Genomic DNA, 14,742 nt, shown 5'->3' with positions numbered 1-14,742 from the left:
AAACGCTCTCCATCCAACCTCACTGAGCTTGAGCTGTTTTGCAAGGAGGAATGGGCAAAAATGTCAGTCTCTCGATGTGCAGAACTGATGGAGACATACCCCAAGCGACTTACAGCTGTAATGCGCGCAAAAGGTGGCGCTACAAAGTATTAACTTAAGGGGGCTGAATAATTTTGCACGCCCAATATTTCAGTTTTTTATTTGTTTAAAAGGTTTGAAATATCCAATAAATTTCGTTCCACTTCATGATTGTGTCCCACTTGTTGTTGATTCTTCACAAAAAATTACAGTTTTATATCTTTATGTTTGAGGCCTGAAATGTGGCAAAAGGTCGAAAAGTTCAAGGGGGCCGAATACTTTCGCAAGGCACTGTACCACTCTCATAATTCATGTCAAACATTCACAGCCCGCAGCCAGTTATCTTAGCTTAGCATGAAGACTGAAAACAGGGAGAAACAGCTAGCTTGTCATTAACACGTTCATTCTGATTAGTTTAATCAATAGTGTAAAATACTTCATGTCATGGTTTCACAGTACTGGAGGTTAGGCGCAGTGATTTACTGGAGTCGTGTCATCACCCTGAGGTTGCCAGGCAACCAGTGGCGAGTCCAGGAAGTTTCTCCAACCAGCTAAGAAGCTGCTGGGGCTAGCTTCATATTTCGTGTACAGTGCTGTGAGGTGATTTTGGTGTATTGCCATATACTATAAAAAATAATGTGGAAGTGCCTTAAACCTGCATTCTATCTCATGTCCAGCAGGTGGTGACTCCATCGGTTGCACAAAGATGGAACATTTTGGGGGCCTAAATATGTCTTGTTCAGGGTTATGCCAACCAAGCTATCTAGCTAGCTACCACTAGCATTAGCTGGTAGCTTAAGGGGAAGTTTGCTGATTTTTGCTGTTCTGCCGTACATGCAGATGGATGGCCCCGGTACCCAGAGGTCTGGGTTTACCTGCCCTAAATCTCCACGGGATAACTTGCTTTACAACGGTTGAAAATCAGCAACTTTCCTCCTTTAGCATTTAACTTAGCACAGCGCCATTGCAACCATAAACAACACTGGCTTGGCTGTATCATCCTCCCTTGAGTAGAATTACTTTTTTGTCATCGTATCATTAAAAATGGGCATCGAAATTCAGCCACCCTCTCGTCCAAATACCTTTACATCAGGTTTAAAAAAAACAAGATGACGGTAATCCAAAAACCAATGCGTTACGTCACGGATGTTACATCTATTATTTTTACAGTCTGTGTATTGCCCACACTCTGTATTGCAATTTCAAAACGTTTTCTTTCTAACAATCATTGTTTACCAAAAGAACAATATTTTAGTGCTGTAGTTTGTGGTGTTAAATAACAATGCATTATAATGTGACCTTATTCTTGTGGACCCATGCAGTTTGTAACTTTTTCACTTTCTTTATGAGTCATAGTTCCTCTCATTTTATAGCACTTCCTGTTAAAAAAGAAGATACTTGAGTACATGATTATATATTTGTAGGTTTATTTCTCTTGTCCTGCTTGATTGACCCATATTAAGCAATAAAAGGGAGAGAGGCTGCTTGTCGAGGTTCATTTAGTCAGCAGACACCTTCCCTCAGGAAGGAGGAGGGTCAGTGATTTGACTCATAGTTCACCACCAAGTCAGCGTCTCGTATTCACTGCAGAGGAAAGCAAACGCAGCAGCAGCAGCAGCAGCAGCTCGGGCCTTTCTTTCCAACAAGCTCTTGTTAGATATCGCCAGGCTGCCTTCAGTAGGGTGTAGTTAATTCACACAGCATGGCCTGGCACTGACCAGCACATTCTGTGAGGGTCTGGACACACACACACTGAATCAGATCATCTGTAAATTTGGCCCACTCAGAGTTCAGCGTGCCAGGTCATAAATTGCGTGCAGTCTCACTGAACTCCTGCCTGCCTCCTGTCAGCCCGACTAGGCCATGTGAAGAAGAAAAAAAGAACAGATAGGTGTAAAATTTGTGTTGGTACGGTTGGAGGAGATGGTAAACAGCTTAAAGTAAGCAATATGCCACAGCAGATTTTCAACTGTTTACTGTCTCTTCTGAAACCATGGAAAACATGTCTTTGTTCCAGCTGTGTTTTACCTGTGGCTGTGTACAAACTACAGACTGAATCATTTGGAATATTTAAATTGAGTGAATGAGTCCTTGACCCCTGAGTGTGTGAACCAGCAATGCAAGTATTGATTTATATCATGTAGTTGAACAGTTTTGATATAATAGTTAAGACTGCAGCAGATTTTAAATACAATGAGTTGGTGGCTATTTTTTTTTTTAAATTGTCTGTTTTTAAGCAAAAATGGCAAACATTTTAATGGTTCCACACTGCTATGTGTGAGGATTTGCTGCTTTTCTTGTCTTACAGTACATTGTAGGAAACTGAATATAATTTAAAGATGGCACCATGGGCTCTGAGACTGATCAATTCATTGAGAAAAAGATCTTCAAATGAATTGAAAAGTTGTAACCTCTTATCACGTCATTTATTCAAGTAATGGGTCTGTGTTTAACTACACGGAAGTATGTAGAATCTGTGTTTTTATTTAATATTTTTTTGCTAGTGTCCAATTTAGTTGTACTATACTCTTTAAAATAAATCTAAATCTGAAGAAATTATCATTTAATCCAATAAAGTGACAAATTACAAACGGACTAACTATAGAAATGAGTCAAATGATCCCAATCCATTAACATTTCTTTAAATGGAAGATTTTAAATTCCACTAAGTGATGTAAGTGGTTTGACTCTGTGTCTCTAGCTCTCTGTCTCAGTCCGTCAGGCCTGCGTGTTCAGAGCCGAGCACATGGGACCTCTTAACTCCCTGTTACATGCTTTGTTTGCCATCACACTCTTCATTCCAACAGACAGCTGTGTCAAACGTTGTTTGGGGAGCCCGTTGCTAAATAGTGGGAAGCTGGGCCGGACTGCGCGGGGCATCAGTGTGTCTGGTGCGAGACCATGATAGCACTTTGTAGCAAAAAGCTAACGGCTAACTATGAGGAAAAGAAGCCACAATTAACTGTAACGCACTCCACTCACCCCTCAGTTCAGCAAGAGGCTGTCTGACCTAAATTCACTTTACCTCATCTGCCTAGACATTTGTTTAGCCTTCTGGGCAAACACTTAGAGAAATGTATGAGGGAGAGGGGGAAAAAAAGAATACATATGCTTGAATTCATCACATTTAGTGGAAATGCAAAACCCGGACATCTGCGGACATATACAGCCCTCTAGTGGCAAACTGCAGAGGACCTGGATGTCTAACAGAGAGGGCATGAAGTCACTTATGTCGAATTTTCTAAACCATCTGTGGCGGTTCCAAACACAGACCAAAAGTTGTGCACGTTTTCTGTTTTGACATCCGATTCACATTTGTGTAACAGGCCTGCTAAATGTTACCTAATACTAAATAAAAGGAGTCACGAGAATGAAAAACAACAGCGGCTGAGCAGAATGAATGAATTGAGGTCATACAATCTTACCATTGGAGAGAAAGAGAGAAATTTTTGCCTTTTGAGTACTGTACTCATTACAATGGCCCGGAGGAACTGTGTGCTGTGAAATCATATGCTCTAGTTAAGCTAAACAAGGGCAAGGTATTCCCACATGAAGGGCAGATGAGAATAAGGAAGTGGGAATGCAGACAGATGAGTAAGAGTTGAGGATGGTTTAGTGCTGTTTGGCCCCGGCATCTTACTCACATTCTCAGGTTGCAAATATATTCTCTCTCTCTCCCTCCCTCCCTCTCTACCTTTCTCGGTCTCTGTGTGCGTGCGTGAGGCAAACCTCAAGGGCTCAGTGCAGTGAGCTCATTAAAGGCTTCATTCCACTTCCAGGATCGAGCAGGATTGCAATATGGACATTGTTTATACACAAATGTTGCCCTGGGAATAATGTTTATTTCTATTACCGTCTTGGAGGGGGGAAAAAAGACAAATAAGAATGCAGCGCTTGTCTGCACACATTGCTTTTCATGAAATAATGCCTCTCCAGGAGTGCTTTGAAGAAACAGCCATTTTTCAAACCACCTTTTCACAGCCTTGAGTCATACATCAGCTGCTCTCATGTGTTGCCCTTTTACCCTCCGATGACACATGATTGGCGTTGTGAGAAGCAAAAGTCAGACACCACACGGTGTCATGTCAGGGACATTTTTTACATTGTAGTTTCAATGACCCTCATCCTGCAAAGATGCTTTGCTCATTAGACTATAGACTATAAATGTCACTGCATGTGCTCTGCAGCCGGACAAGGGAATGCTGGGAGTTTACCTCGGCCGAGCGGTCACACAAGTGTCATTTTAAACGGCAGGGCCCAGCGGCGCGCCTGTGAGGCAGCCGATGACGCAGCGCAGTGTTGCTACACACCCCGAGCTGTGTTTGGAAACACTGAGGCAGCTTGCCACTACAGTGGGAGCCAATGGGAACAGCTGAAGCGTGCACTCTTTAGCCCAGCCAAGCGCAGAAAAAAGGGGGAGAGCAGAGAGAGAGACACAAAGATCCAGGAAATGCCTGAGCGAGAAGCAGCGACAGCGGGGCCCATCAGCTCCCACACCCCCATCAGGCCGCACATTGATCACCCTCACATGATATATCCATCCCCAGTAATTGCATCGCTGTTTAGAGAGGCGGTCGTTATTTATGAAATATTGAAATAACAAATGGCGTCTCCCGGCAGATATTAAGAAGAGAGATGCCACAGATAAGTCAGAGGCAGGCGGCCGCCACGTCCCCCCGCGGGCCGCCTGCCCAGTCGCTTGGCTGCAAAAAACCTGCAGTCATCACAAAGTGGAAATATTTACTGCTCACACTCTTGCATTATGTGAGGATGAAGTGTGGGCGAGGGCAGCTGAAAAATGAATGTTTGTGTTTCGAGAGGAGTGCTAATCAGATTCCTTCAGCTTCAGAGGCATTCGAGGACAGCCGAGCTAAAGGTCCTGAGTGGATTTATTTGTTGCATGGCCGAGCCACCTGTAGGGTACCACTGGCAATAGGAAGCTGAATAGCCACAAGCTCAAACCTGGAAAGATGCAGAAAAAAAACGTTACAATATGTTAGCAGACGTGCTAATTGAAAACAAGCGCTCAAAAGGCCTTTTGGAAATGAATCATCAGAAACACTACATTAATCATCAGGTTTGTTGTGTAATCACGTGGGTGTCTGTGGGTTTTTGTGTTTGTGTCGACAGAACACCCTTGAGACCTGCACCATCTGCAGTAAGCCCATCATGGAGCGCATCCTGCGGGCTACAGGGAAAGCCTACCACCCTCACTGCTTCACCTGCGTGGTGTGCCACCGCAGCCTGGACGGCATCCCTTTCACCGTGGACGCTTCCAACCACATCCACTGCATCGAAGACTTTCACAAGTATGTCGTTTCTGTTCTTATCAGGTTCAAAATAAACGGTTGGGAATTAACAAACCCACAGAGAACTACCACCAAACTCTGCAGTTCCCCTCAGCTCTTCATAATGTTTTTCAGTGTTTTGTATTTGTTTTATGAAATGCATCTTTACTGTCTCAGGCAGCGAAAAAACTCTGTACTGTACGCTCCATGCCAGGATCAAATGGCCGACCGACAAAGTTAGCAACTAGGCATCCTGGTGAACACAGTGGAGCATTTAGCAACTTAAGAGCCGGATATTTCCCTCAGGAGATGGTGGAGACCAAAAACAGAGGTCAATAAAGTGTTAATATTTGATGATATTAGTCAGGAGTGATATACGTCCACTTTCCTTTTCCAATTTCAAAACCTTGAAATAGCTTTAAAAATGAATTATTTGCAGTACTGTATATATTGTATGTTGTTAGCTAGCAAGCTACGCGCTGTTTTATCCAATCCAAAAAATGCCTTGATATTGTTTGTCTGGGCTAGTAGTTTTCTCATCTAACCACCAGTAACCCCCGAAATTCCACCAGGCATGGATGCGCTGTGTTCCGACTGTGCCGTGGTTTTGTTCCGTCGTGCGCCATGCGTCGTACCACCCTGGGACGCCATGCACGTGTGGTACCATCCTACCACACGTCTTAGAAGCATTTTTGCAGGCCCACCTCGCAGATTTCATTGTTTTGGTCTCTTTTTATTTTTGCTTCTACCATAAAAGTAAGTAGTCTACATAGTTAAATGGTTTATTTCATTTATTCCAGTTACAAACGACATGGATCAAAGATTTGTGGCTGTGTTTTAGTTAATAGTCAATAGTGTAGTGACGTGAGTTACGATCAGGAGTCTGCACAGGGTGTTAATTTTGAAAATTGACCGGATGTTCTAGCCCAGGGGTGTCAAACAAATTTTAGTTCATGGCCCACATCCCCCTAATCTGATCTCAAGTGGGCCAGACCAGTAAACCACTCCAGAAAGATCAGAAACTTTATCTGCCACAGAGTTTTGTTGTCAGCTTGATGTTGGCAAACGCAAGTTGCTTCTGCTCTGACAGTGATCTAAGGCCAAACGTCACGGACCCGAGAGAGGGAAAATATAAAAAAAAAGAAAACTCAGAATTTCGAAGATTAAAGTCGTGAATGCACTGGAAAGGACCTCAGATATTCTCGGAGAACAAAGTGGTAAATTTGGAATTAATTACTTCTCTGCAATTTTCACACTTTGCAAAGTCATCCTCTGGCGGGCCGGTTCTGGTCCACAGGCCATATGTTTGACACCCCTGCTCTAGCCCTTCCACTTCCGGCCTTTTGAACGCCCCATGGTTCCGTCAGAAATAGACCTGGCGAATATTTTAGGCTTAGAGCCTCTTCTGGAACGCCTCTACGTCACGCTACGTCACGGCTGGTGGAATCACCTGATTGCTGGCGCCGGTCGTTGTGCCGCCGGGACGCACCGCACACACGTACGGGGCAATCTAGGGGTAAGACAGGAAACTAGCATACTGTATGTCCAACATTCCTTTATAGCTGCACAAATAATTTTTTTTTTCATATTAACAATGGATGAATCTTTTCTCTGATATGTCAGCGTGGTGTTTACAGCTTGTTCCACTGCCCCCAAGTGGCTAAAAAACCAATAATGCTGCTTTAAAGTCCTTGACTGACCTGAGAAATTCAGCTGCAGTCTATGTTAGCCGAATCTATCCAAGAGACCTCAGTGCTTCCCTTTCAGGAAATATTGTGGGAAATGTCACAATCCTAATGACCTTATGGATTTAATAGTTAATTCCTGTCATTGTGTCACACTCCACCCATTGCGTAACTGCTACCTTACCAGAAATGTTCCTTGACTCAGTGACCAGAAGGGAAACAGAAGTAAACAGCTGGCTCTTGGTGTGAGTGCACAGCTTTAGCTCGGTGGAGTAGCTGCACTGGCCCGTTGTTTAATTCCACATGACAAGTGTGACCTGAACAGCACAGCCCTTTGTGTCGAGGAATAGTCACGTTTGGGCCTCAGCCGTGCTTCCACAAAGCCCTTTCACTTCCTAATTCCCAGGCATTCAGTCAGTATCCACCGGCCTTCAGTCACCTGACATGACCTGAAGTCTCAGCGTGCTTTTCATATCCTCAATGACCCTATTGTTAGATACAGCTCTTCCTATTGAGCGCATTTCCAGACTTACTGATGTGAAATATTAAATATTTTACTAGGAAAGTCAGTTCTGATATTCATGTTTAGCTTTTTCCTCAAATATTCTATTTCTATGAACTGTTTCAGAGAAGTGCAAATTTAGCTTTAAGCGGCACTTCAGTGGTTGGATGAATCAATAATTAAACAAAGGAAAATCGGAATAATTGTTTCGTAATGTGTTCGCACTATTGTTCATAATAATGTTCTTGTTTTGTTTAACTAGCGGCACCTTACAGAATTAGCACTCTGAATTTCGTTGTACGTTTTTAATGATACATATAGAAAGGCATTCTATTCTATAATATATGCTATTTTTACTCTTGTGTCGATAGAGCGATTAGTCCCAAGCTTTACAAGATAAATCTGAGCAGAACAAACTAACTGATGCTATTATTACTGGGTCATTTCTTTAAATAGTTTGAACTTGAAAGGATGGTTGAACTGGTCACAAGAAGTAGACATGATAATGGATAGAAAGATGACTTTAAGGGATCATAAGCCAAAATGTTTGGGACATGCTGGACTAGTCAATTGACAGAAAATTATTTGGGAACTGTTTTGATAGGTTATTAATTATTCAAGTCATTAATCAAGATTTTGAAATGACGCACCTTCTCTTATTCCAGCTTCTTAATTATAAGGATTTTTTTGTTTTGTTTTCTGTGTTTTTATTGTTATTATATTATTAATTAAACATCTTTGGGGTTTTACACTGCAACTTGAACACGTCAGCTTGAGCTCTGATGGGAATATTTGATCATTTTCCGACATTTTATAAACCAAACGATAAACTGATTAAAGTACCAGGCAGATAAACTCGATAATGAAAGTCATTGTTAGTTTAAGCCTGTGTTTACAGTCTCAAAAAGCATCACTTAAAAAATAGTGAATGACGATGGATCACGAAAGTATTTTACAAATTGTGTTACTAGATGTCACATTGTGTCATAATATTTGCTATTGTTCTGATTCCTGTTATTTCTGCTTGTGTTTGACAGGAAGTTTGCCCCGCGCTGCTGCGTGTGTTCCGAGCCTATAATGCCAGCGCCGGGCCAGGAGGAGACCGTCCGTATCGTGGCCCTGGACCGCGACTTCCACGTGCAGTGTTACCGCTGTGAGGTATGCTCTCTGTGTGTCTATCTCCTCTGCTATGGGAGCGCTATAATTAGTGCTGCTGGTTATGTACCGTGTTGCACAGCTCCAGATGACAGTCATTATGGTATGACATATCGTGCATGCCAGTCCCCCGAGTCACCTTTTCAGCAAGACTGAATCATCCCTCTCTCTTACCTGCCTCGAAATAGCTTTCCATCTCTCCTCTGCAAAGTTCACGGACTTACATAGTAACCAATCTGTCCGCCGCCGCTCACCGGCTGATAAGCGGCGCTGAGACATTACGTGCCCAGCTAAAGGAGAAGTAACGTGTCACATTGTCAAAGAGCAGTGCCAGTGTGAGTGTACACAGAGTGTTTGGCAGACAGAAAGGTCAAAGAAAAGCAAAGCAGATTAGTTCAGCTGAAGGGGCTCAACAAGAGAAGAATTCTGTCACCAGGGAGACATGAGTAGATGGAGTTGTAAGTCTTGTGTGTGTGTGTGTGTGTGTGTTTTTTTTTTTGTGTGGTGTGTGTGTGTGTGTGTGTGTGTGTGTGTGTGTGTGTGTGTGTGTGTGTGTGTGTGTGTGTGTGTGTGTGTGTGTGTGTGTCTGAGTGAGAGAGAGAGAGATGTTGAGAGTGTAACCCAGTGTCACAGAGAAAATAATGCCAAAGCAATGTGTGTCTGTATTTCCAATCGTCCACATGGTGTGTGTGTGTGTGTGTGTGGTTATTACGCTGTAAGAAGAGTGTAGCGCACACATAGTTTTTGGGATTTAAGAGATGTAACTAAGAGATGTAAATACCACAGAGCAGAGCAGCAGACATTAACAATCATCACTCTGGTAGTATTTGTGATCTTTTTATTGATCATTAAGAGTCAATCTACTCCCAGACTGACCCAATCAGAGAAGAGCTTGAACATGTTTTTTTTAGTTACAGTTACTTTTCAGGGACAAAAGATGCCTCTACAAAGAGGGCTTTAGTAGAGAGAACGCATATATGAAATATTATAGACAATCTACAGTAGAGTTAGCGAGGTCGATAAGCACACACACACATACATATATTTAAAGCTAGAGTGCGGAACATTTACATATAAATGAACGTCCTTTACTTTCATGTTGACTAAGCCTATCACCAGAGTACCGGAATTAGTGCCCTTTATATAGAGCTATCTATCTATATAAAGGGCACTAACCGGAATAGGAATAAAACTAAGGATTATTTTCATTGTCGATAAATCCGTCGATTATTTTGTCGATTAATCGATTAGTTGGTCTATAAAAAAAAAAAAATGTAGATCAGTGTTCCAAAAGCCAAAGATGACATCTCAAATGTCTTGTTTTGTCCACAACTCAAATATATTTAGTTAACTGTCATATAGGAGAGAAGAAACTAGAAAATAATCACATTTAAGAAGCTGGATCAATCAGAGAAATGTTACTTTTTTTCATAAACAATTACTCAAACCGATTAATCGATTATCAAAATAGTTGTCGATCTATCGAACAATCTAACGTGCTTATTATGACAATGCTAACATGCTGATGTTTAGCAGTTATAATGTTTCTATTGTAGTCTATCTATGTCCCAATCTGAGTCCTTTTAAGATTTGATACTGAGTCCGATATGATACTTAAATTTACCTAAATATTGATTAAATATGTATCTGGCATGGATAGGATATGGCATGGATATGATATGAATGAAAATGTAATTGGGAGAATGTGACTCCTAAAATTGATGTGAATAATCAACTAGAGAGAAGAAGATTTGTTGGAGGAGTTGTTGGGACTTTGAAAAACATAGTGCAAACCCTTCGGTGTTAAGAGAAAGAGCTCTTCTGACTGACTGTTACCCGGTAATGACCAGACTCACCGGCTGGTAGAAACCCAAAACACTGGCTTCTTTTCTGCAGAGAGCGTCCTGTAACTTGACACTGGCTGAGTTTTTGAACGTGGCAAATGTCTGATTCAGGATGCGAGCACAGTGATGGGTGAGTGTGGCTAATGACTGGGTTTGTGTCGGGGGACTAACAGAGTGTCTGTGTCCTGCAGGACTGTGGCTCTCTGCTCTCAGAGGGGGATAACCAGGGCTGCTACCCTCTGGACGGACACGTCCTCTGCAAAAACTGTAACACCAGCCGCATCCAGGACCTCACCGCCAAGGCCACCACCGACCTCTGAACCGCCCGTAGCCCGGTCACCTTCACTGTGATAACCCAACGCTCGCTCTCTCTCTTTCTGCCTCCCCCTCTATCTTTCTCTCTCTCGCAAAAATACCAATCACAGAAGCCTGCATTCCTCATCATATATACATATAAATATCCCTCTATATATATATATTCACTTTCATTAACAAGAAAAAGCATCACGTGTTCACCTGCACACATGTATCTATTGAGTCGGTACACTCACAGCAGAAGAGGCTGTGTGTTTCTTAACTGTGTTATTAAAGGAATAGTTGAAGATTTTTGGGAAATGTGCTTACACTGTACACTTTCTTACATGAGAAGATCGAAGCCACTTTCATGTTAGTATGCTGAATATGAAGCTGCAGTCAGCAGGTGCTGGAAACAGCTGGCCTGGCTCTGTCCAAAGTTTTCAAAGAAATCCACTCAACTGTATCCTAAAAGCTCACCAATTAACATGCTGAATCTCATTTGCGGTTTCACAGGGGTTACGGGCGGCTTCTGGCCAAGAAGTAGTAAATTAAAGCTGCAACTTGTCACTTTGAAACTTCAGTTTTTTGTCTTCATGGTAAGCTAAGTTTAAGATTGACTGTACAGATATATCGACAAGAAAGCAAATAAGCACATTTCCCAAAATGTCAAACTATTGCTTAAAATCACTCCCAAACCCATCAGTTAACAGGTTAAAATATAGATCATCAGTCAGTGTTATTATCTCATATCATAATCATCTGTTATCGGTGTGTTCTAGCCAGGGTGCGCATGCATGCATGCAAGCCCAACGTGTTCTCGCTGACTGGTTGTTTGGATCTGAAATGGAGTCTGGTCCACCCCGTGTTTGACACACCTGCCCTGCAGGTGAAGATGGATGAATGGATGTGTGTGTGACTGTAGCTTCATCGGTATTTAGAAAAACAAAGCACATATGGTGAGCACATTATTTTTATTCTTTAGTGTTTGTACAGTGCAAATCCACAGACGGTACACACACACACACACACACACACACACATATAATATTATACACACTGAAGCCTATTATTGCAAAACAGTTATAACTCAACACCAAAGAATTGAATTGAAACTGCTATATTTACAGTGCAACTACTTTGTGTGCAACTATATTAAAGGTTACCTACATGATATTGATACCACAGGAATGACAGGTGGTAGTTCTCAGTGTCAAAGACAAAATCCTCAATAGGCAGCTGTTGAATGCAATTCCCTTTTTAACATAATATTTTCTTTATACTTCCCAATCAAATGTGCTTTTATGTATACAATAGATTATTTTCTGTTGGCCTGAACAGTACAATCATGGCACTCCATTCATTAGATATGGCCCTAGTTTTTTTGAGCAGATAAATATGTAACTTACAATGACATAGATTAGATTAGTGATTGTGCTATAAGAAGTCTGCTAGAGATAACGGATTAGAGATGGCTATGCAATTTGTGATGTTAATTGCATCGACACTTTATAAGAGCTTTTATGAATAAGGAAATATTTTACCTGTACAGATTGGAGCATAAGTGTCCTTATAGTAATCCTTGAATCCAAACAATGCTGTTGGTACTGTGTGACTTTGTGTGTCCCTGTGCTGTATGTCAGTATTGATTGTACCGCTCACGCTTGTCTTTTATATTTAGTGTTTGTTTAAAGTTGATGGGCGAAGAAGGGACCATGAGAGCTGCCCCCTAAAATGATTTGTTCCATCCACGAATCACAGTCAGTTGACCAGCAGTTTGACTGTTTGATTTGATAGTTACTTCATTAGAATCACTAGAGCAGTACGAAGACTGTCAGTTAAAGGTACCCTGTGGAGTTTTTGTCCACTTATATGATTGGGTCCCCATTTTGTTTGAATTTTGCACAAAGACCCATATGCAGAGTCATGGTCGCTAGAGTCTGGAACACCTCCATAGACAATGAACTGGGGAAGATGTTTTAGATGACACCGAGAGCACCGGGGGGAATGTGAGGGGAGGATATGGGTACATTTTCTATTTCAGAACTAAAAACACTACTGTACAATAGAATAAAGCTCATTTTGGTATGAAAAAAAAGAGAAAACAAACATTCTGATGGGTTTCCAAAATCAGTCTCCCCTTCATTGTCTATGGAGCAGCTCCAAACTTTATACTTGATGACGTCACAAGTCTGAGACTGACTTCTCTGGTTTCTGGCTTTGAGAGAGAGTAGCTTACGGTCATAAATATTGATTCCCCAGGCCTTTGAAATAACATATTGGAATTCTGATTTAAGTGTTACTTACATTCACTTCATACAGAGGCAAAACAAAATGACTACCAAGACTACTCTTTGGAAATTACGTTTTGTGCCTCTTACTGAGGTTTGGGGGCCTTTACATGTCTGTGTCCAAGGGCTCATTGTGTCATACATAGTTTGTCCATGGCTGTAGGCATCACAGCGCGTGTGGGTGATGTGCTACACATTTGTTGCAGCTGGTTTCACGCTATTCCGTTAATCAACAATTGGTGGAAGCAATGTGTATAGAAGCGCATAAATGTGCCTGCAAAAGCAGTGAAGAAGAAGACTACAACTCCAGTTTAAAGTATACAAACAATCGGCTTTGCAAATGTTTACTGAGAAAGAAAATTAATTCAGCATGTTTGGTGTTTAATTTGTTTACAAGAAAACTCCACAGGGTACCTTTAGAGACGGTAGGTAATAAGCCTATTTGTTATTTGGATTGGTTTACAGTGTTTCCCAAGGTCCGGTTACAGATGTCTTGTGCATGTGGATGGATATATTATGAACAAGGCAATTAATTATAATTTTCAGAGAATTCTCTTTACTTCTTTCCTCTTTTCCTCACACATTGAGAAGTGGTGTTTGGATACCAGAAAATGCTTATACCTATAACTATACTGTGTCAACTGTAATCAGTAAGTCTAGTGACATCAGAGTGTCTGTGACTGTGGCGATGTTTTAACCAGGATAACACATTGTACACGACTGTGCTAATAAGCCCATTAATAAATGAACAGTGAATTTATTAGACCTTTGCCGGGACACATTTTCTACTAAAAGTAAAGAAAACTGTTGATTATTTAAAATCTAAAGGAGTATTTAATATTAAACACAGTAAACACTCTGCACTGCTGTTTCTCTAGAAGGTTAGGCAACCTAAACTCCATGGCCTTAGGAATCTTTCCATCAATATCTGGAGCGCAGTTCACCGGTAACACCCCAAAATGTGTATACCACATTTACAGTTACGTTTTGAAAAAGTTAAGAAATTTTTGCTGCGTTTCCCCCTCTCATTCCCCTTGCTCTGGTGTCTCCCCCCCCCTCCTCTCATTCACCCTGCTCTGGCGTTTCCCCGTCTCATTCACCCTGCTCTGCTCTGGTGTTTCCCCCTCTCATTCCCCCTGCTCTGGTGTTCCCCCATTCCCCCTGCTCTGGCGTTTCCCCCCTCTATTCCCCCTGCTCTGGTGTCCCCCCCATTCCCCCTGCTCTGGCGTTTCCCCTCTCATTCCCCCTGCTCTGGCGTTTCCCCCTCTCATTCCCCCTTCTCTGTTGTCCCGTCCCCCCCGGAGACATTTGGAAAAACTTGTGACCCGTTTTGCGGGGTTGTGTTTCAAACGGAGACCTTTGGCAACACCGACGCCAACGTTTCTCATCCTGATTGGGTGTTATCGGTCACGACATCTTGTTCTCTGAGACTAAAGCTACTAATGTTACCATGGTAACTACCAGCAATGGGCGGAGTCTCCACGCTGCCTCCTGTTTATGCCCAGTACACCAGAATGTTGATGAGATATGAGGTTTGGGCGTGTTAGTTTAAACAGAGATTAGGTCTTCTACTGTGTGCACGGAGATCACTTTCAGGCTCAAAAA

The 14,742-nt window shown here is 42.1% G+C and overlaps 1 protein-coding gene across 4 annotated transcripts in view; it reads left to right on the top strand.

The window, feature by feature from the left end:
* The window catches only part of LOC120565727 (LIM domain containing preferred translocation partner in lipoma), a 179,364-nt gene extending 165,464 nt beyond the window's left edge, over positions 1-13,900 (top strand). For all 4 annotated transcript variants that reach the window (XM_039811710.1, XM_039811707.1, XM_039811708.1 and 1 more), the window contains 3 exons: positions 5,209-5,387; positions 8,591-8,711; positions 10,744-13,900. In XM_039811710.1, coding sequence (XP_039667644.1) covers positions 5,209-5,387; positions 8,591-8,711; positions 10,744-10,872 — 429 coding nt within the window. In that variant the 3' untranslated portion in view covers positions 10,873-13,900. The remainder of the gene's footprint in view (positions 1-5,208; positions 5,388-8,590; positions 8,712-10,743) is intronic.
* Positions 13,901-14,742: the final 842 nt, after the last annotated feature.

Source organism: Perca fluviatilis, chromosome 9 (assembly GCF_010015445.1).
Source record: "Perca fluviatilis chromosome 9, GENO_Pfluv_1.0, whole genome shotgun sequence".
NCBI lineage: Eukaryota > Metazoa > Chordata > Actinopteri > Perciformes > Percidae > Perca > Perca fluviatilis.
The sequence above is the reverse complement of the archived record's forward strand: the minus strand, read 5'-3'. Positions and strand labels throughout refer to the sequence as shown.